Consider the following 24,183-nt stretch of genomic DNA (forward strand, 5'->3'; position numbering starts at 1 on the left):
GTTGACAAGGTTCCATTCCAGGGTATTGCTGACGTTGTGTGCCAAGGAACTTGAAAGAGTCGGTTACAGTAAATGTGGGCAAAAATAATGATTCACAAGTTTGAGCTCCTTGTTATCGACCGCCAGTGAATGGATGATGATAGGGTGATGAACGACGACGACGATGACAACGATTGAGATATAGGATTAAGTGAGGGCTGGTTTGACATGTCAGACACAGATTGAATTCCATGCAAGGAGGCATACGATTAAAGGATGAGGGAAAGGTAAGACTTGGCGATTGCATAGTCTTTGAATTAACTTTAAGCTGATAGGCTCGACAGTAGGAAGTGTTTAGGGAGTCAGTTGAATACTCAAGCCCCCCCCCCCTCTCACCGACATTACATCACATACTCCAACTAACAAGGAACTACATGTTAATAATGATTAAGTAACTAATGAATAAATACATATTAATAAAGTGTAGGAACAAATAGTATTTACCTGCTCATTAACTTTTATAATTAGAGGTAAGCAGGAATACAATTGGGATTTTAGACTCAATGGAAAGTTCTATACTGACTGTGTCATTGGGATGTAGAAGCCATTCTGGTAGATTTCCCCTGCACTGAAACAGCACATCTGAGCGTAGTGTAGCTGACGGTTAATCAAAGGTTCCTTAACATAGTGCCTCGTCGCCCAGGTGCTTTGTCATTATTATTGTCCCACCTAAAGTAAAGTGTCACAATATGAGTCACCATAATTCTATTGTGACTGCCAGGATTTATGATGTCATCAGCTCTACATCCATTCTGCTGTGCGTGTGGGCTGGTGGGGATGGTATAAGTAAATAAATACCTTAGCTAACCCTTACTACTTTGTGTCACAGAAATCGGGAAAACCTTTTACTAGGTCATTCCCTTAATCCCGCGCAGGCTCGCAGGCATTTCAGAGATACGGGGAAATACATGTATTTCTTTTTTTAAATGTCAGCTTTATTCTTATCATGTGGGGGACATGGGGTTGCCCGGGTTGGTCACCTTTGCTGGTCAATAATGGAAGAAAAAAAAATGGGGAAAAAAAATGTTCTGCTACCTCATGAATGAAATTATTTTGGCAAACATCCATCAACTGTAATCCCTGTCAGTCAGAGAAAAACATGATTCAATAAACAGCACAGACCACCACGACTATTGGTCAAGGGTGAAGCCCTGTGTAGAAATATTCATCGGATCGACTTTGGCCCTAAACTAGTTTGTGGACCTCAGGGTCAAGACAACAAAACCAACACAACAGACTCTGCATTCTGTAGGACCTTCAAGCATGTATTCATCAAGCTGAGGTTATCCCCTCATTGTGTGTGTGTGTGTGCGTGCGTGCGTGCGTGCGTGCGTGCGTGCGTGCGTGCGTGCGTGTGTGTGTGTGTGTGTGTGTGTGTGTGTGTGTGTGTGTCTGTCTGTGTGTGTGTGTGTGTGCGTGCGTGTGTGTGCGTCGTGCCTGTGCGTGCGTGTGCGTGTGTGTGAGTATGGTAAATCATGTAGGTCTGCTGCCCTGCTATACGTGTCGACCCATCACTCGTTAATGGTGAGACAATACGCTCTTCAAGGAAACAAAAAAAACAGCGGCGGTCAAAACAACAACATGGCCAGGCAAACAGCTGTAGCAAACAACCTCTGGTGTGGATCAAAACAAGGGGATAGGGCTGATTTAGAGGCCCTGGGATTGTTGGGAAGCCCGCAAGGCCGGAATTGGATTTAAAAGATTAGGCATTATTGCATTTGCTGGATGGTAGTGGTGCTCCATCTCACAAGGACTTCCCCCACTGGTCTGGTGCCAGAGAACAATACAGATCCAACATGAGGAATATCAATAGCAGGAGTAATATCACACTTAGGTTGGCCGCAGCCAGCATGAGACACTTCCCCAATAAGGATTGTAGATCATCGTATACCCCCCTCCGACTGACTAACAATAGCCTACTGAGCTTATGTGTACCTTAATTGTACAAATATTACACACACAGAGATGCATCGTGCATGCAAATGTATGATGACTTGATGAGTGTGTGGGCCGGGGGAGACAAGAGAGGAGAGAGAGAGAGAGAGAGAGAGAGAGAGAGAGAGAGAGAGAGAGAGAGAGAGAGAGAGAGAGAGAGAGAGAGAGAGAGAGAGAGAGAGAGAGAGAGAGAGAGATAGAGAGGGGGAGAGAGGGAGGGAGGGGGAGGGGGGGTCGAGATGGGGCGGAGCGCGCGTGCGTGCGTGCGTAAAATCAATTGGATAGCATACTCCAGTTCCTAAACGTTCAGATTCAAGAGTGACTCACGGGAGAGACTCGGTTCAGTTCAGTTCAGAGGCGGCCAAGTGCGCTCGCTCGTACTGTAGCAGCAGCCAATGAGTTGTGTATGCAACGCTCCCTGTCGGCTACCCTGAGGAACAAGACACAGCCACACGGGGCACCTCGCAACGCGTCAGCGCGATATGGCGATGGATCATTCAATCCACGAATGATACAGAACAGAACGCCTTTCTAAAATTGATCTTGCGAGATGTTATTCTTGATATTATGCAAAGTTTCACAACACATTTGTCAAAAGCGAATGAGTAGGCAGGCTACGCATAGATTACACCAACCCCGTGCGTTTATATGACCATCCAGTTATTGATATATATATAATCTCTATACATTTCCCTCTGCGCATGAAGTCAATTTGCCGGCGAGCATTAGTATTTGACTGCACTGTGTTATTGGATCAGAAAGCCAGAATAGCCCATGATATGAATGAATGCGCACAAGTATTTAGATTTTTGGAGAAGCGCTCGATGCCACGGATCACCGACACCGCCGTTGCATACTGCAGGCAGCAACCCGTGAATGGACCACATCCCCGGGTGTTCCCTATATGCACTGAGCCACTGCCTGCAGCGAGTGCAGCGGCGGTGTCGGTAGCGGGTAGCCAATCCAGAGGTGTCGGTGTTGGGGAGACGCTGCATCACGGCACGCGCGGAGCTCCGGACACCTGAATATATAAATGTCTCCAGCTCGCGCTCAGTGTCCGCGGTGACGCGTGCTGCTCACTTCCAAAGTTTGGGGCATTACATCATAGTTTTAAAATAGCCAGTCGGCTCATAGAAAGTACATTTTTACGCACAGTGACATCAGCTGCCAATCAAATGATGCAGTATATATAACTGTGTAGCATTCGGTTTGGTGTCAAATATATTATGTTAGCCATTAGTGACATTAGTCCTCTTTTTACGCACGTCATCAGAGATAAAAGCAAAACAAAAACAAATAAAATAAATAATAATATTAATGATAATAAGAGCGTTCGTATAAATAAATAAATAAATGGATCAAATAAAAAATAACATTGCAAAGAAGAAAAACACTATTAAAATGGTAAACATCAAATGTGATCGAAACGAGCTACACACCATAACAAGCCTATACGATTTCTGATGCACTTTTTCAGAGCATTACATCATTGTCTAGTCTGATGGGTGAACTCCATCTCAACTCGCTAAAAGTGAATGTTGCTTTCGTTGATATGACATTAGGATACACATTTATACTTGTATATAGCCAACTTTCAATTGCCATGCTTTAATTCGCCAATATAATACCGGAGCGGGTATAACTAAATATTTAAATCAGTCATAAACAGTGGTGTGCATATCCTACCTGCAATCACCGTGGGTGATCGTTGACCTCCCTCCGGTTTGATCCACATCTCCAGGGTAAAATTTCCTCTGGGTATCTCCACGCCGGGCTTTAGCCGAAGTTGGTCTCCCCTGCCGGTGAAATAGACCGCTTTCCCCCGACCCAGGGAGTTCTCCTCCGCCTGTGAGGAGCGCCGACGCTGGCGAAGCACCCGTCGCTCCAAGCCGGGCAAGGACCGTTTGCCCCGGGGCAGCCGTGTGGCACAAGCCCCTGGGAAGGTGGCTCTCGCCTCCCTTATACGCACCAACTCCCTCTTGGATCTCCCCTTCCTCCGGACTGTCCCGCACTCTGATCCAAAACACAAGATGAGTATCACCAGGCTGGGCAGCCAGAGAGAAGTCCAAAGTTTCATTTTCAGAAGAGGAGATGGTAAAAAAAAAATTATGAAAGGAGGGGAAAAAATAAAATAAAAGAAATAATTGAATAACAAAAAAAAATAGTAGGTCCACAATGTTCTCCTCTTTTGGAATCTTCCCGAGTTTTCTTCTCTGTTTTTACGGCCGTTTGTCAAACCGGAGAAAGTGTCTAAATAAACCCATAAAGCTATCCTGTTATTCCCTCTTTATAATGCTAAGCCACGACCCCCTCTCTTAAGCAAAACTAGTCTTCTGGAGACATTCAGGGGACACAGGAATATTTGATTCATGTATGTGTTCCACGGTGCCTTTTCAATGGGTCCCATTTAGCCAAAGGGATGACTAATAAGTAATCAATCAAGAGGGGGGTCCGGCTGATGCCCCCTCGTCCCCTTTGGACGGTAGGAGTTACTCGCAGAAATCCACAGTTGTCCGCCAAGCGCTTGTCACACCTTTTTGTTGTCTCCTTATCCTACCCGTAAAACAGTATAAAAAATGCCACATATTAAATTCCAAAGTAAAGTGAAAACAAATCGACCTATCATATTTATTACACAAGGGAAAAAAGAGAAGAAAAAAAATAGGAAAATAATAATAATAACAATAATATTAATAACAGTAGTAATAATAATAAAATCCTTAACTTGCTTTTGGTAGCCTATTCAAAAGTTGAAATGCACTAAATTATCTTGTAAGGCGAGAGAGAGAGGAGAGAGAGAGAGAGAGAGAGAGAGAGAGAGAGAGAGAGAGAGAGAGAGAGAGAGAGAGAGAGAGAGAGAGAGAGAGAGAGAGAGAGAGGGGGGGGGGAGAGAGAGAGAGAGAGAGTGAGGGAGAGGGAGGGAGGGGTGAGAGAGAGTGAGGGAGAGGGAGGGAGGGTGAGAGAGAGAGGGAGGGAGGGTGAGAGTGAGAGCTGCATAAGTGCATCGCGATCCCCATTGATTTGCCTGGAGCAGAGAGACACTTGGAGAGAGGGAGCCAGAACTGGTCGTCCGCTTTAGGAGCAGTTTCTCTCTAAGTCTTTTTAAGAGCAACTCATGTTTCTTCGACCGTTCCGATGTGTGTGATGTGTGTGTGTGTGTGTGCGTGTGTGTGTGTGTGTGCGCGCGTGCGCGTGTGTGTTCGCGCGCGCGTGTGTGTTTTATTTATTTTAAGTGGGAAGTCATATACAGGTATACTATACTCTCACTGTCGGGCGGCTATTTCTTTCTCATAGTGATTCTGGGATAGTGTTTAGTGAGTTTGGAAGGCGTGTGTGTGTGTATCCCTCTAGCGGTTACAATTCAAACAATCCAACACATCTTCCTACACTTTGACCGGTTCAGTAACAGCACCATAACCTAGTAGCCTAGTAAACAACAGAGCGCTATAAACTCCCCGCGGCTTTTGGTTTGGTTTGGATTATTGCCCACTTTCTGTCCTACTTTGTTCCGAGGTTGATTCGTTGAAGCTATAGAAGTATACGGTTGCTTCATTGATGTGCGAAATTCCTCAAGATGGGGGGTGGGGGGGGGGGGGGGGCAACTCCTTGATGACCGATAGCCTACACTTCATATGACAAATAAATGATAGGCCTAGTATAGCTACATAAATATGCGTAACGCAACCTTCTATGTTCTTAAGTATGATATATTTCATCTATTATTTCGTCTAAATAAAATGTGTATGTTACTGATTTTGAGTAGCAGAGTATTGTGCAACAGCATTTGCATTGTAAGCTCATATAGGCTATAGTAGCCTATAGGGCATATGATAGCGGTATGAACTTGAATTTACCATAACACATCTGGTGCACAATTCTGTATGGAGATATTTCCCAAACTCTCAAGGTGTAATGTGATGCATGTCATGCAATAATTATATTAATGGCATATTGCAACATCATACAATCATACATACAGTACATACAATCATACATCATGTGTCCCAGTTAGAAAATGGAAAAGGAGTAGCCTATCCTATGACAGAATTCCAAAAATTAAAGTCAAGAGAGTTACACAGCTTTGTCGTGGGTTTTGCTACGTCGTTTGTGGCCCATATGACATGTACTGTATATCATTCAGTTAAACACATTCTGTTATTCAATATGCAACACACACACACACACACACACACACACACACACGCACACACGCACACACACACACATGCGCACACACACGCACACACACACACACACACACACACGCACACACACACACACACACACACATGCGCACACACATGCACACACGCACACACACACACACACACACACACACACACACACACACACACACACACACACACACACACACACACACACACACACACACACACACACACAGAAGTGTGAGGGTTTGTCTGTTGACATTACTGCTTCCATCCAGTGCAGAGAGGAAGGGAGTGGGTCTTCACTTGCGACGCACAGGTCAGACAAGTTTAGCAGAACTTGCCAAGATCAACTCTATGTTACTGGCAAAAACGAATTCTTAATTGACTAAATATGCATTGGACTTTGTAGACTAATCCATTAGTTGATTTTGGCAAATCTGTTGAAATTGTGTTTCATGTGTTTCAGAAGGACCTCTTTTAATCAAAGGCTCACCAGCGACGTGCTTATCATTTCTCAGGAAATACGTACAGTAACTGGTCCATCATGGAGGGGAAAAAAAATGACTAATCGACTAACAAAGTCTTTGTGGACTAAAACCAAAAGCCAAAACAACCGATTAATGGACTAGCTGTACTCAATTGTCACTATTTTGGTGAATTGGCCCAAACCAACCAGAGCTAAATGTAAGTTTTAGGTAAATGCACACATGACAGCTTTACAGACAGCTTGGCTTGTCAGTTGGGATGGATTTTAGAGTACATGTCAATATTCTCTCAAACATGACTAAACCTCATTCAAATGTCACATTCAAACATTACTAAAGCCTCATTCAAACATTACTAAACCTCATTCAAACATTACTAAACCTTATTCAAACATTACTAAACCTTATTCAAACATTACCAAACCTTATTCAAACATTACTAAACCTCATTCAAATGTCACATTCAAACATTACTAAAGCCTCATTCAAATATTACTAAACCTCATTCAAATATTACTAAACCTTATTCAAACATTACTAAACCTCATTCAAATATCACATTCAAACATTACTAAACCTTATTCAAACATTACTAAAGCTCATTCAAATATTACTAAACCTCATTCAAATATCACATTCAAACATTAGCCTACTAAACCTCATTCAAATATCACATTCAAACATTGCTAAACCTCATTCAAATATTACATTCAAACATTAATAAACCTCATTCAAATATTACATTCAAACATTACGAAACATTACTAAATGTGATTCATTACTAAACCAAAAAATTAGACCAGAGACAAATATGTGGAAACATTGGAATCGATGCCTTTATGTATTTTAATCTATGTTGTTGGCCTTGTTTATTTTGTTATTGTATTTTTGTTGTTGTTTTGTATGTGTAATATGGACCTTGAGTCTGGAATAAAGTCTTCATCATCATCATCATCATGTGATTCGTCCACTTTAGATTTTTTTTTAAATGGCGAAGCAACAGTCAACCGAAGTCCATTGACCATTTTGACATGGGAAATGGAATGAATGGACGTTACCTTTAACGGCTCTCCATGGAGACAGTAAGGAATGTCAACGTTCCCCTGTCAGTTCTCCTGTGCTTGTTTGTTGTAAATGTATGCTTAGACAGCCTAAAATCGCCACCTACCATAAAAGCAAGAAGGAACAAACATTTAAATATTTGCCTCTCTCTTCATACGGTGTTGTGACTTTGGCCCGCATATTTCCCTTTGTCTCTTGCGAAGGGGGGTTGAGGCAGGGGGGGGGGGGGGTTGACATATGGCGGAAGGCGCATAACCTTGGGACCGGCTGGCTGGGAGCGACAGCTCTCAAATGGACCACTAATTGTTGAGCTGAATCTTCTCAGCCAAAGAGGACACTGAATGGCTCCTGCTTCGTTTCCAACCCTATACAGTACAGCCTGTTACCACCTTCTCCTTTCAGAGTTGGTTGTCTGGTGACCTTTCCTGCCCTCATAAACACAGTCTTGGTCTGGCTGCTGGCCTTGTGGATGCGGTCATGCTCACAGTTGACTCGCCTGAGATGGCTTACTGTTTATGAGGCACATACATGCACTACAATTACATCACAGACACCAACAGTTAGTCTAGCAATATCGTCATCTTTTGTCTCGGAATGACCATAGCACGACTCATTTCTATAAATGTTGACTCATTTTAGTTTCACAACTGATGATATCTTGACGGAGGACCAAATTGCACGTAGTGCAGTGTTGCATATTTTGATATGCTATAGTATTGCAAAGTGATTTTCCATGAAATTGACAAGAAATCGGTGTCAAAAGCGATCATATAAGGGAATACAAACCCACCTGCCGGTAAAGATGCTGTCTAATGGAATATCTAAATTACAGGAAAGGAACAAGTTGCAAGCTAATAGCCATAGCATCTAAGACATAGATAATCCCTACCCTTGTCCATTGTCACAGCACCTCTCCTTCTCTATCGAGGAAACGATGACCTAATGTCATATGGTCAGCACCCTCATAGAATGGTACACTATGTACAGATGGGAGGGAAAAAAATGTTGGATGCTGTGAGGCATGCACGCATAAAGGTCATCCTTTATGCCTCTGTTATGCAAGGAGATTGAGTCGAATTGTTTTAGAATAGCCTCACGCCAACCTCTTAGCCCCTCAGGCCACAAACCAATCAACAGTTCAAAGAATGTGCATCCCTTGGCCTACCATTCACTGGCAGAAGAGCGTCACGTAATATCTCTCCATTTCAAAATAGGCCGATTCCCAGTTATTCCTGGATTTCATGGCCGAAGGGGATAACATCACATCTTAACCCATGACCTGTGCAATTCTGCAAATCCGTTCGCAAATCTGAGTCTTTCCATGAACCAAAGCCCACTGTCCCTGCCACGTCGCACGGACATCGAGCTAAAAAGTCAGCTCTGGGTCAGCAATGAATACAACACTAATGGGCAAAAGATCAACTTTGATATCAGCATTACAATGCAGAAAATGGGTTATGCTTACAGGACGTGCACGTTCAACTGGTGCTTACCAAGCAGTGACTCATCCCATGGATGTTGCTCTATCGTTTTCCACTGCTGCAGATGAAATTGCACGTCGGAAACACTTTCAAAGATCTGCATCCTCTGTGCTTACTGTGTCAGAATGACCACGCCTAACAGTAGCGGTGGTGGTGTGTTGACGAATCCCTTGCACTGATGCTCTAGCTTATTGGGCATTGGATATGGAGAGCTGTTTCTTGACACATAAGCAACTTGAGGCCATACGGTTTCAAATATTGCCCTACGACTAAAACGATGTCCCCCGGTATTGCAATGCAAGCAGTGTTTGCACTCTGTTGGAATGTGATTCTCGAGGACGATGCCGGGTCCTTGATGTGCTTGTTGTTCAGTCGACTGAAAGGTGACTTCTCGTCAAACTTCACGCCCTCCATACAACAACCACAACAGGACTCTTTATGATAATGCTGTGATATTGTAATAAATGTAAAAAAAAAATAAAAAAAAATAAAGGTAAATCGTTTAAATTTGTCCACAGTAGTTTACATATTGTATTGTAAATACTGTACACTTCAGTTACACTTGTACCTCAATGAACAGAGCACACAAACCGATAGCCTATATGAAATAACTATTTGATGACAACACACGCACACACACACACATACACACACTGGAAGCTGAAGCGGGAATTTATTTGTATTTTTAATTTATTTAATTTATTTATCGACTTATTATTGGAACAGAGTCATTGTTCCTGCTCAAAGCTGCTGTAATACATCTGTAACGCCAGTGCCAAAGTCAGGCAATACAGGAAAATGGTGATTTGTGCAAAACTCTAATTAATGATACTGTGGTTCCAGACACAAATTCTATTCTGGCCTCTCTCCCATCGAACAGCTGTTTCTATACAGTAGTTGATTTGTGCATTTTTCAATACCCCTGCCTCCAGACAGTCAATACCTACTTGCTTGTACCTTCCGTGGCAAGAGTTTAGGAACCAGCCCTGTATATACACTTAGGCCATAATGTCTGACCTCACCTGACCTCGTTGACCCTTCCTGCCAGGAGCACGATGACCTGTGTGTTGTGTCAAGAAACAACCCAACAGTCTCAGTGTCTCTCTCTCTCTCTGTCTCTCTCTGTCTCTGTCTCTGTCTCTCTCTCTCTCTCTCTCTCTCTCTCTCTCTCTCTCTCTCTCTCTCTCTCTCTCTCTCTCTCTCTCTCTCTCTCTCTCTCTCTCTCAAAACTCCAGTTCTGCAAACCCACCTGCACGCCGTGGAATCCGCCCCAAAGACATCGTAGGGACTAATGAAATGCACGGCGCTTCCTCTTCTCTCCAGACGGCTCTCCCCACGGCTCTCGCCCTCAGCCTACCAGACAAACATTGCATTTTCACCTCCGCGTCTCGGGAGGACAGCGGGTTCACTGGAGGAATACTGACACAGTAACACGGAGGGTCCATGTTACAGGCCTGTAGCGTATTACTCATTACAATGACCAGTGACTGGTAGAGGTTTCCCAGCGTGTGGCAAGCTGTTGCTGCTGAGCAGTGGGGAAGGCTCAAACCATGGTTTTTAGGTCATGACTGTTTAAAAAAATATATATTTACACGGCCCGCATGCAGTGGTGTTGGTTCCGAATTGCAGTACAACTCCTAACACACGCAAGAAAACCAGGATATGAAGTAATCAAGTTTTATATGCTGTGTGATTTTTATATGCTTTTCCCCCGCTTATTTCTCTACGTACGTACACCCGACGTGACTGTAAATGAGGGAAACCTCGGTTAAATAAAGGTTTGAAATTGAAATGAAATGAAAGTATCCGACCCCAGCTTTGACCGTCGGGTGCTCCACTGCTCTAAACCCCTCTGCTCTCCTACCTCTCTCTCCGACTCTGACCACACACACACACCGCCGCGCTGCCATTACACCTTTCACCCACACCCCGAGCCCATCTCAGTCATAACACCATTCCAGAACCCTGACTTGTATTGTTAAAAGCAGAAGTGTTTACACTCACCAGAGAGCATGTATTATGGCTAAAGACAAACGATATAGATGCTTGATATGCGTTTGGCCATAACTTTCCTTGAGGTTTCATTACATTTCTTCAGGCACACCACTAAAACCATACCCCCCCCCCCCCCCACACACACACACATCACACATTGCTATTGTCAAATATGGGCGCTGATCCTGTCTCCTTAGGTAACCCAATGGCAGAAACTGCTGGCCAACACACTGTATCTCCAGGCCATCAGGATGCTCAATGTGGACTCTATGCAACACTAGCCCATCCATTCTACATTCATTGCACACACATCCACATGCACACTCACTTTAAACACTCACTTTTAACATTCACTTTAGACCATCTATTTATTACAAAAATATTTGCACTTATCTCTCTACCTCATTTTTGCTGGTTGTTTTGCATTTTGTGCTTTATTAGTTTTGTATTGTATATTTTGTATAGTGTTTGGTCTTCATTATTTTACCTTTTATTACTGTATGAAGCACAATTTCAGGAGGGTCATACAGAACAAAGCATTTCACTGTAATGTACGTGTACCTTATATGTGACAAATAAAACAAAAGGTGAAACTTGAACTACAATCCTTCCCTGGCAGTGCCTAGGGTTCCAGGACCCATGTGACAGAGCCCCTAAAGTGATGTTACGGATCAGAGTCAGGCTGTGTGGCTCCGACCAGTCTCCGCTCTCTCCTGCATGTGTTGGTTCCCAGTGCGCATGGACAACACATGTAGGAAAAGGGGATATGAATCATCTTCATGGTTTACTCCAGGTGTAACAACATTGTGTTAACCAATGCCTTGCCTGTGTTCAACACATCACTGACAGCAGAGGGGAATGGTGACATTGTGAATGCTCAAATCTCTGCTCCAAGGCCACCCAGAATGAACCCGTGGCTGTCGATGCCCACCAGTTCATGCGCTTGAAACATAAAATGTGATACAAATGATCTATCCTGACTTCACATGAAGGAAACGGATGATTATTGTAATATTTTACATGCAGTAGACTTTGATGGAATAGTTCCCCCGATTCACTGTGTAATTGCCAATGGATTATGATTGAACGTATTGATTTTGTACAACATTTCTAATCCTGTGCCCTGAGTACTATATGCTATATCAAGTATCAATCTTCATCTCTCCTATATATTGATGTACCTAATCACCAGGAGCATACTCCATTTTCAGCAGATATATATATATATATTATATATATATATTTATGTACAGTGCACATATAGTTCATGCTGTTACATGCTAAGCACATGTAAATGACATCTGTCATAAGCATTACAAAAGATTAAAACTGATTTATGCCAATGTATGCATTTTCGGTTGGTATATAGCCTATTCTATTCAGTGATAACCCTGATAAAGAAGAATTCAGCTGACACACATTTTCCCTGTTTTTACAAAGACTTGTTCGTTGTGTTCTTATTGTCCTTTTTTTTTTTTTTTTTTGGCAGAAATTATGCCTTGGGTGACGTTTTTCATGAAAACATTGGGAGGGGAGGCTGAAGCTGATATGAATTTGCAGGTGGCACGGGATTATATTCTTAGGGACATTAATGCGTGTTCTGTAATGGCATCATATTTAGAGAGAAGTCCTCCTGGGCACTAACATGGAATCCCAGAGATTATGTACAGTGCACACCACTGTTCAGCTGAACTTGCTGCCTTTCCATGCTACTGTAAACACAGATGAACGAAAATAGTGGATTGATATGGAAAATAACTTTTTGTACTTTAAAGGGGCACTTTAAATCTCACACATTTCCCAAGGCTCTAAACTGTTTTGCACACATTAATTTAATTTGACAATTATTAAGAGTTAATGAGTTTGAATATGGCCACCAGCTCTGTCATCAGCTCTTACAGCTCAATGAAATCATGTAGATGAAACAAATTGCAATCCCTATTGCAATCCTTATCAAAAAATCTTCAGCTACAACATTTCATTAACACAACACAAGGATTCACTGTCCTCACTGGTGGTGGCCATATCCAAAATCATTAACTCTCAATAACTGTCAAACTAAATGAATGAGGAGGAGGATGAGGAGGAAGAGGGATGTTGTGTCTCTCCCTATCACCTTGTCTGACACCTGATTGATTGATTGAACATTTTATTAACAGATTGTAGAATGGGTACAATACAGTACGGCTCAATACACACAATTGTTAAGGGGATGCAGACCAGAGAAAGACTGTCGTCTTGTTTACATCAGGGTCCCCCATTTTCACCTGAGAATGAATGTATGTGAAACAGTTAGAGAGCCTTGGGATATGATTGATTGATTGATTGATTATTTTATTTCCGTGGCATGCCACTGTCCTGATGAAGGCTGAATAGCCGAAACGTTGACGACAATAAAAGCAGAGAAAAAGTGAGTGCGGGAATTGTAAATTTTTTCATCTGATGACAATTAAGGGGAGCAATTCCCAGCACAACAATATTTTTTGAGAGAGTGCATGTTGATTTTTCACTATGCACACAAAGTGCCCTCATGGGTTTATAAGATACCAAAAATACTGCTGCAGTGTTCCATAATTACATTACATTTAATTTCATTACCTAAAATACATATTGCAGCTTGGTCTTAAACAAAGTATTCTGCCTTCTCTCCCAAGATGGCAAATAAAATCTGTTGCAAGAAAGATTTTCATATTAATCCCGCTCAAGAAAATCAACATCAATAAAAAAAAAGGTACTTTACCCTTACATCCTCAAAGACAGGACAATACAACAAAACATGAACATGAATAGATATGTGTGAGATTATGTGCAAAATAAATCTGTGTTGTTTTCCGGTGAAGTGCCTCTTTAACACACACATTTTCCGTTCTCCCCTACCCATCTCTAAGTCACTCACCCCATACCTGTCTATGTCACTCACCCCATATCTATACATCCTTCTCCACTATCTGTCTATGTCACTCACCCCATATCTATACATCCTTCTCCACTATCTGTCTATGTCACTCACCCCATATCTATACATCCTTCTCCACTATCTGTCTATGTCACTCACCCCATATACACATCCTTCTCCACTATCTGTCTATGTCACTCACCCCATATCTACACATCATTCTCCCATACCTGTCTATGTCACTCACCCCATATCTGTCTATGTCACTCACCCCATATCTGTCTATGTCACTCACCCCATATCTATACATCCTTCTCCACTATCTGTCTATGTCACTCACCCCACATCTACACATCATTCTCCCATACCTGTCTATGTCACTCACCCCATATCTATACATCCTTCTCCACTATCTGTCTATGTCACTCACCCCATATCTATACATCATTCTCCCATACCTGTCTATGTCACTCTTCCCGATCTGTCTATGTCACTCTCCCCTATCTGTCTACGTCACTCACCCCATATCTATATGTCACTCTCCCCTATCTGTCTATGTCACTTTTCCATATCTGTCTACGTCATTCTCCCCATAGCTGTACAACACACCCACTCAGTTGTGTCTACTCCCCGGTATAAATACTGTGTTAGCTCTCCATTCTAAAGAGATCTGATGTGGTGCGTCCATCGCTGCACTCTGAATCTCTCCGTGTTGCAACATGTGCTTTCATTAAATTCCACCAAAGACTCTGTTGTGCGCCTCCGTGAATAATCTGTTTAGGCTTAACAAGATTATTCCCCATCACTAGCCGTGACGTCATGAGTGACGCTCAGATCTTGTCCTCTCTCTAATGTGTGCAGACCCAAACATCTAGCCTCGAGACAAAGACGTCTGGGACCCCTCATGTGTCTCAGGCACCTCCATGGGATGTTCCACACACCACCTCTGTACGGTACTACATACATCTCTAGGCCAGATGTGTGTGGGAGATAGAATAAAGAACCTCGGTCTCGAACCGTACAGTGGAACACGACAACAAGACGGTTCGGGATTATTCAGGTTCAACTTCTGAACGCATGCAACACATTTCTCTCTCTCTCTCTCTCTCTCTCTCTCTCTCTCTCTCTCTCTCTCTCTCTCTCTCTCTCTCTCTCTCTCTCTCTCTCTCTCTCTCTCTCTCACAGATTACAGCTTATTTTTCTGCAACAAGCTGTAATAAATGGAAAACATGGGCACGTTATGCAGACGGAAGAACAGGGAAGCTCTGTTGGTTCATGTTCTCTAGAACAACAAGGGTGATGTGGTCACTTGATGGTCTAATTTGAAGGAATAAAAGTCAGGGGAACAGGGAGCCAGATCTCTCTCTCTCTGGATGTCAGGGATTCTCACTTGGGCAACCTGGGCTTTTCCTACAGTAATACACTCCCATGGGAAGGACGCTGCCAGTGCCCTCTCAGCATCAACTTGTGTTTAGAGAACAGTGGTTGCGGCGTTCCTATAATCCCACCACATCATCAGAGCGAGTGACTGGGTAGCGGCACCAGTCAAATAGGGGGAGATAAAAAAACATTGTCCCATAATCCATTAATGCACCCGACTTAATCTGTGACAGTATCCCATTCTAAAGTGCAAACCCAAATGCGTTTGCCTCTGTTGTGTTTTTTTGATGATCAGGAGGAGGGTAGAGCGATGTACTGTATTGTATGTACTCAGCGCTGATGCTGAAGTGTCAACAATGTCGTAGTATACAGTGTGGCCTAACGACTCTGGTTTAGCGTAAATAAAGGCAACATGTTTGACAGCTGAGCGACGTCAAAGGGACCTGGCAAAGCTGTAGTGACAATGGGATTCCATGTTAGTGCCCAGGAGGACTTCTGTCTAAATATGATGCCATTATAGAACACGCATTAATGCCCCTAAGAATATAATCCCGTGCCACCTGCAAACTCATATCAGCTTCAGCCTCCCAATGTTTTCATGAAAAACGTCACCCAAGGCATAATTTCTGCCAAAAGAAAGAAAAAATGACACAACGAACAAGTCTTTGTAAAAACAGGGAAAATGTGTGTCAGCTGAATTGTTCTTTATCAGGTTTATCACTGAATAGAATAGGCTATAATTATACCAAAGACAAACGAAAATGCATACATTGGCATAAATCAGTTTTAATCTTTTGTAATGCTTATGACAGATGTCATTTACATGTGCTTAGCATGGAAGGGCAGCGAGTTCAGCAGGACAGTGGTGTGCACTGTAGGCCTACATATAAATATATATATATATATATCTGCTGACAATGGAGTATGCTCCTGGTGATATGGATTAGGTACATCGAGAATAAAAACAGTATCAAAATATAGAGACATGAAGATTGATACATACAGCATGGGAACAGGACTAAAAATGCTCTACAAAATCAATACATTATCACAATCCATTGGCAATTACAATGTGAATCGGAGGAACTATTCCACCAAGGCCTACTGTATGTGAAATATTAAAATAATCATCTGTTCACTTCATGTGAAGTCGTCGTAACATCTCGAGCCAGGATAGATAATCCGTATCACATTTTGATTCAAGCACACAACTGCATATTCTGACCATGTCTCACCAAATTGCATTTGTATGGTCATGTTGGAAGTGTCTTCCCGTCTAGTAGGAAAGCACATCCTTTGCTTGTCCCGTCTAACCCCCTCCGGTCTATCCATTTATCTTTCCTTTATCAAAGTGATACATCATCTTCCTTCTATGCGAGGTTTGAGGCTGTGAATAACAACACCAGCCTACAAACCACGGCAATGGGGGGGGGGGGGTCTGCTGATGGAGACTCAGTGTTCAGGGTAACAGAGCATGAGGTGAGACGGATCTTTAAAAAAGTGAATATCAGGAAGGCAGCAGGACCGGACGGCATCCCCGGCCGCGTCCTAAAAGTCTGTGCCGACCAACTGGCCCCGGTATTCACTGACATCTTCAACCTGTCCTTGGAACAGGCTGTCATCCCCACCTGTCTGAAGAAGTCCACCATCATCCCTGTACCCAAAAAATCTACGCCCACTTGCCTCAACGACTACCGCCCTGTAGCCCTCACCTCCATAGCCATGAAGTGCTTTGAGAAGCTAGTGAAGGGCTACATCTGTTCCTCCCTCCCCATCAACCTGGACCCTCTGCAATTTGCATATCGCCCCAACAGGTCCACGGAGGACGCCATAGCCCATGTGCTGCACACAGCAGCATCACATCTGGACAAGAGGCAGGGCTGTGTTCTGAGCCCCCTCCTCTACTCCCTGTACACACATGACTGCGTAGCACAGCGGAACAACAACACCATCATCAAATTTGCTGATGACACAGTAGTGGTGGGCCTGATCTCTGCCAACGACGAAAGGGCCTACCCGGAAGAGGTAGAGAACCTGTCACAGTGGTGTCAGGAGAACTGCCTCTCCCTGAACGTCAGCAAAACAAAGGAGATGATTGTGGACTTCAGGAGGTCGGGGGTCAAGGACTACAGCCCCCTCAGCATCGACGGGGCACCGGTTGAGAGAGTGAACAGTTTCAAGTACCTCGGAGCCCACATATCCGAGGACTTGACATGGACCACACACATTGACAGTGTAGTGAAGAAGGCACGACAACGCCTCTACTTCCTCAGGCGCCTAAGGAAGTTCCAAGTCAGTCAGAAGATCCTTAGGAACTTCTACTCATGTACAATAGAGAGCATCCTGACCGGCAACATCACCTCCTGGTTTGGGAATAGCACTGCACAAGACCGTAGCAGACTACAAAGAGTGACACGTTCAGCCGAACGCACAATTGGAGGGGGGCTTCCCACCCTCCAGAACATTTACTACAAGCGGTGCAAGGGGAAGGCTAAGAGAATTATTAAGGACTCGAGCCACCCGAACAACTGCCTCTTTGAACTGCTGCGGTCAGGCAAGCGATACCGGAGTCTTAAGGCGAGCACAGAAAGACTCAGAAGAAGCTTCTATCCCCAGGCCATCAGGCTGCTAAACGAACAATAATCGCTAAACGAACAATAATCACTATGCAACAACCATCAAATGCACACAGCACACACACCCACACGCACACACTCACTCAAACAAACAACACACTGCAGCACCCACTCTCCACACTTTAGATCACACAAACACACTTACACTTTATATTTATTGATAAAGGATTTGCACTACAACTCGTACACCTACTGTGAATTGTACCTAAATTGCACCTCGTCCCATTTCTCCATTTCTGCCTTGCACTATATAGTATTGTATATAGTATTGTATATTAGTACACTCGTCCCATTTCTCCATTTCTGCCTTGCACTATATAGTATTGTATATAGTATTGTATATTAGTACACTGCACAGTATTGTATATTGTATGGTAACTACGTCTATTCTGCATCGAACATTGTACATATGTCTAAACTGAACCTTTTTTTTACTTCTAATTTTACTATGTTTTTATTTCATACTTATCTTGTCTTGCACAGTCTCTGGAGCGCAACAGTAAGAAGCATTTTGTACAAAAGTATTCTGTACTTCTGTATGACAACTATTAAAGAAACTTGAACTTGAAACTTGAAACATCTATAGTCGGCTTCCAGCACCAGATGAGGAGGAGGAGGAGGAGGAGGAGGAGGAGGAGGAGGAGGAGGAGGAGGAGGAGGAGGAAGAGGAGGGGAAGGGGTGTTGTGTCTCTCCCTCTCACCTTGTCTGACACCTGAGAATCCCTGCTGCCTACACTCCAATCACATTACAAAGTCCTGACGCCACCCCCAGTGCTCCCATTGGGCCGATTGATTAATGAATTCTTTTCACTTTTTCTTTTGGCAACGTCGACTCATCCTTAAGGTTAATGCCGAATGGAGGTTTTCCACTTTAGTCACCGGCTAACTCAATTTTGGGGAAGGAACAAATCGGGTTTGACTCGATATCTTTAACACAAACAAAAGGCTTTATCTTCTTTGTTCCCCCGCTCCTCTACTCAGCAGGGGTTTTGCTTAGGTACACATTGTCATTGTTGGTGTCTTTCACTGTTGCCAGGAGCCATACTTCTCCTTCAGGTCATGGTGAGTTTTCCTTGATATTAAAGAACTCCCCCGAAGGCCCCAGCAGCAGCATAGTGTATTATGCCTGTATATGGCTCGTACCACCTCTCTCTCTCTCTCATTTTCAGTAAACCCACTTATGGTATCAGCCTAATTACCACTGAAATTGGGCGTTTTCTTCTCGTTTTTCTCCTTTCTTCTTGAAAATGAGAGAGCAGGCAACATAAATCTTATTTATGTCATAAACTTATGTCATAGCATACTCCACACGTCGGCTAATCATGTAATTCATAATTACAACAGTGCCTATTCTCTAATTTGCACAATTTAATATAACCAGTAAGTTACTGTATGACCACTAGACTAAACTAACCTGATGCACCAGATGGTTTGTTACACAGAACCGTCTGAGAAGTCTTGTTTGGAAACCGCTTGGCAGCTGATTGGATGGCCATCTATCATGGGCTAACTTCGAACAATCAGTCTAATTATACCATATGACATAGTAGGAGAGCACTGGAGAGGAAGCAAATATTATTATGTTGGTAGATGATTCGTGTAATCTTTGTAAGTCGAATTTGAGCATAAAAGGCATCCTGGCGGGATGGTGCCAGGAAAACAGCCTCTCCCTGAACGTCAGCTAAACAAAGGAGATGATTGTGGACTTCAGGAGGTCGGGGGTCAAGGACTACAGCCCCCTCAACATCGACGGGGCACCGGTTGAGAGAGTCAACAGCTTCAAGTACCTCGGAGCCTACATATCCGAGGACTTGACATGGACCACACACATTAACAGTGTGGTGAAGAAGGCACGACAACGCCTCTACTTCCTCAGGCGCCTAAGGAAGTTCCAAGTCAGCCAGAAGATCCTTAAGAACTTCTACTCATGTACAATAGAGAGCATCTTGACCGGCAACATCACCTCCTGGTTTGGGAATAGCACTGCAAAAGACCAAAGCAGACTACAAAGAGTGACACGTTCAGCCGAACGCACAATTGGAGGGGGGCTCCCCACCCTCCAGAACATTTACTACAAGCGTTGCAAGGGGAAGGCTAAGAGAATTATTAAGGACTCGAGCCACCCGAACAACTGCCTCTTTGAACTGCTGCCGTCAGGCAAGCGATACAGGAGTCTCAAGGCGAGCACAGAAAGACTCAGAAGTAGCTTCTATCCCCAGGCCATCAGGCTGCTAAACGAACAATGAATGAACACTACACAACAACAACCACCAAACACACATAGCACACACATCCACACGCACACACTCACTTTAAACAAACACACTGTAGCACCCACTCCACACACTTTATAGCACACACCCACTTTAAACAAACACACTGTAGCACCCACTCCCCACACTTTATATTTATGGATGAAGGATTGCACTACAACTCGTACACCTTACTGTAAATTGTACCTAAAATTGTACCTCATCCCATTTCTGCTTTGCACTAGATAGTACTGTACATTAGTACACTGCATAGTATTGTGTATTGTATATTATATGGTAACTCAGAACATTGTACATATGTCTATACCGAACACTGTGACCTCATTTTCTTCTTCTAAATTCATGCTATATTATGTTATTATGTTATTTGATACTATCTTGTCTAGCACAGTCTCTGGAGCGTAACAGTAAGAAGCATTTTGTATGAAAGTATTCTGTACTTCTGTATGACAACTATTAAAGAACTTGAACTTGAACTAAATATTTGATTCAAAGAAGGTAACAAAGGACAAAATGGATTCTCGTGTGATCTTGTGAATCCAGCTGTCTCGCAAGGTAAAGACTAAACTGCAGCATTCAGGTTAATTTACCTTGGACAGAAGAGCTGGTATCAATATAAATCAAACATAATAATAATATATTTGATTTGTAGGGTGCTTTATAATTGTGGAGCAAATCTCAAAGTGCTACATTGTAAAAGAACATAAAAGCTAGCAAGAGAGTAAAACAAATTATATAAAATAAGCAAGACTAAAACTAGTAAGGAATCAAAAGAAAACTAAAACTAGTAAAAGAGTAAAAAAAACATTGAAGAAGAATATAACCTTTGGCTATTGTCATCATCTGATCCTGCGCCCATGTACTGTACATGTCTGTCTGTCTGTGTTCTTCTTGTTTATGTATGTTTGCTGTGTTTTTTTTGGAGCTCCTATTTATCTGCTGTAACATGAATTGCCCAGTTTGGGACATACTAATAAACTTGACTTGACTTGAACCAGTGTGACCGATTTTTGAGGCCACAACGACGGCACGCGGTCTGTTCGCCGTTGCGCACTGTCAGTTTGGAAGTAGCTTCATTGGAAATGCTGGAATAATTTCTTTGTGCCACACTGCCATTCGGTCAGGTCTTAGCCAAATAATGCCTTGTCTCCACTAGCCAGGGTTTAGCTGTGCTGTGGCTTGTCTGGCACACAGTGAGCATCTCCATTGTCTTTAGAACCTGGCCAAACCTGGCTGGACCCCGGGCTGAGACAGCCACGTGACCTGACCAAAGCCGGCTGGGACTGATGTACCATAGTTTAGCTTGTGTACCACAGTTGGTGGTGTGAATTTTGAAGAGTTTACAAGAAATGCAATGGAGACACAAACTCAACCCAACCGTACCATGCTAGGCTGAACATAGCTTACGAAGACAAGGCACAATACTTTGTCAGTCAATTAGTCATTTGCTATGAGGATTCTCAAGTTATTTCTTGAAATAATGATAAGCAGATCTCTGATAAACACTAGACTAATAGACAATGCCTATTAGTGGGATAAGGTTTTTCTTAGTGGAGAAAAGCCCTGACTGGAATACATTGAAAAGGAAAGGTCACAGTAAGCCCACCACACCAGTGACACACACACCGTCGTGCTTAACCGTCGGCATCGCGTATCATATAGAAATGCCATTTTCATTATAGGTGCAATTCGATGGCCATATGCCCCCATCATTCATCTCTCCCACACTTGTCGAGTGGAAGCTGACTGAGAGGTGTCATTTCATGCAAGCCCTTCAGACAGAAATCAATTGGAGCCCACAGGGTGAAGTAGGGGTTCGCACCCACTCCATAACGTCGTTATATAGGCTTCCTACCATCGGCCCGATCAGGCAAGGTTCCCTGTGGTAGGGGCAGGGTATAAATAAAGTGTTGTAGAGAGGAGGGGGACACAGGGCTGAGAGACATAATGAGAATGAGGGAGAGAGAGAAATAGACTGATGGATAAACAAAGACAAGATAAAAATGTAAGTAAGCAAAGAAGCGAGAGATCGGCGAGGCCTTTGTCCGTCAAAAGGACACAAGAGGAAGGGAAGGGATATCTTTCTCTCTCTCTCTCTATCGCTCTCTGGTCTCATCAGCTCCCCCTCCCCCCGTCACTGTTCCTGAGTGCAATCAACACTGAAACAACAACCTAATTAGAATCACAAGGGCCAACAGTTGCTCCCTCCGCCTCTTCCCATGCTCCTCTAATCTCAAACACATGACGGAGACAATCCAATGAGCAAACGGACCTTACAAACACAGAGCCACCCCAGTGGCGATAGGGCTGTGTGTGGGGGGGCCGGTCAGCGCCAGGGGTCAAATAGTTTGGCGAAGCATTGGGGCGTGCACGTCACACTCGGATCATAACTCTTACGCACGATTATCTCCGCTTGAGCACAAGACCCTTTCTAGGAAGTCCTCGTTCCTAGACCATGATCCGACTGATATTGATTCGAGCTGATGGGGAACCGCATGATCTGCAGATCGCATGCAGACGCCGAGCATTCGGACTCAGCCCGGAGAGGCGGCCTATATTATAGAAACTTATAATGGTGAAAAGCAGGATGCTGCCTCAGCACACAGAAGTTCAATAAATCCACCACCGAGTCACAGACAATTTTATTTTTTTTAACGAAACAGTGTCATTGGCTAATTAATCGGGGACCACGCCGAAACCTCGGGGAAGATGACGGCACGGTCTGTGCATCTAAGCCTGCGCCGAGCCGGTGGTGTTCCTCGTCCCGGCCTCCCAGGCTCCGGGCTGCGCTACTGTGGGCTCTGCGGTGGTAACGGTAACACTCAGCGGCTTGCCCTCGATTTAACTCTACCGCCTGTGGGAATGAACTACACGTGTAGGGGCGCAGAGTATGGCACCGTCAGCACACCACACCGCCCCTGCCCTGCCACCGCTCCTACCCCTCCGTCTAGTCGCGAGGGCATGTCCATATGGAGGTGGTTAAAAAGCTCATTAGTCGGCTTACTTGAAATACAGTCACAGTGACGCTTGTCCATAAAACACAAAGTGGAGTGGTTTCTTGCAGCGGTATTAACCAGGTCGAGGCATCGAGACCCGAGACCGACATCCATTTGGCACACGACCCCCAACCCCACCTCCCTCCGGTTCGTCGAGCAATGGCGGAGATCTGAACGCGTTCCAGGAAAAGTGGAATGGGAGAGAAGTTTCTTGGCAGTTCTCTTGAAGTTTCTTGGAAGTTCTCGCCGAAGGTATTGCAATTCTTTGGGTGAGGAGCAGGGATGGTGAAGTGTTGGGATGAGAAAATGAACGGTAAAGTAAATGGGAATACAGTGCAATGGGAGAAAAGGCTTTGCTTAAGGGTGAGGAGGAAAAGTCACTCAGATATGTCTTTCCATCAAACACGGAGACTGGGGTTGTTTCTCAGAATGTGCTTTTGACTTTCTGGATCAACCTGAAGCGACACAGAGATAACAAAGTAAAAAAAAAAAAATATCCATGTAATAGCCATCTGCAGTCTGACAGTTATTGGAATTGTAATGTTACATTCACACATGGCTAAAACTCAAACCACACTTTCTTGATTCAATTTCAAGATAACACAGCACACGAACACATGTGACTCATACTGTACAAACCAGTACAATGCTTACTTCTTTAGTGTGGGTGGCCACAGTAGGATTAAAATCCCTAACCCTGGCAGCGTTAGTGCCTTGGTCTACCCATTGAAATAGACAGGATCAAGATGTTCTTCAAGAGATCTTCTTTTAAGTGTTAGCCAATTCTCTCTCTGGTTTGCTGGATCAAGAAAAAGAAGAGCTTTGGTGACATG

General features: G+C 43.6%; 1 protein-coding gene across 1 annotated transcript in view; it reads right to left on the reverse strand.

Moving 5' to 3' along the window:
• Positions 1-4,051, reverse strand: part of LOC311237094 (astrotactin-2-like) — a gene marked incomplete at both ends in the record, with an annotated part of 130,440 nt that extends 126,389 nt beyond the window's left edge. The window contains one exon of the mRNA XM_084324900.1: positions 3,661-4,051. Within this exon, the coding sequence (XP_084181026.1) occupies positions 3,661-4,051 (391 nt within the window). The remainder of the gene's footprint in view (positions 1-3,660) is intronic.
• Between the last annotated feature and the right edge of the window lie 20,132 nt (positions 4,052-24,183).

Source organism: Notolepis coatsorum (assembly GCF_963971535.1).
Source record: "Notolepis coatsorum genome assembly, chromosome: 11".
Taxonomy (NCBI): domain Eukaryota; kingdom Metazoa; phylum Chordata; class Actinopteri; order Aulopiformes; family Paralepididae; genus Notolepis; species Notolepis coatsorum.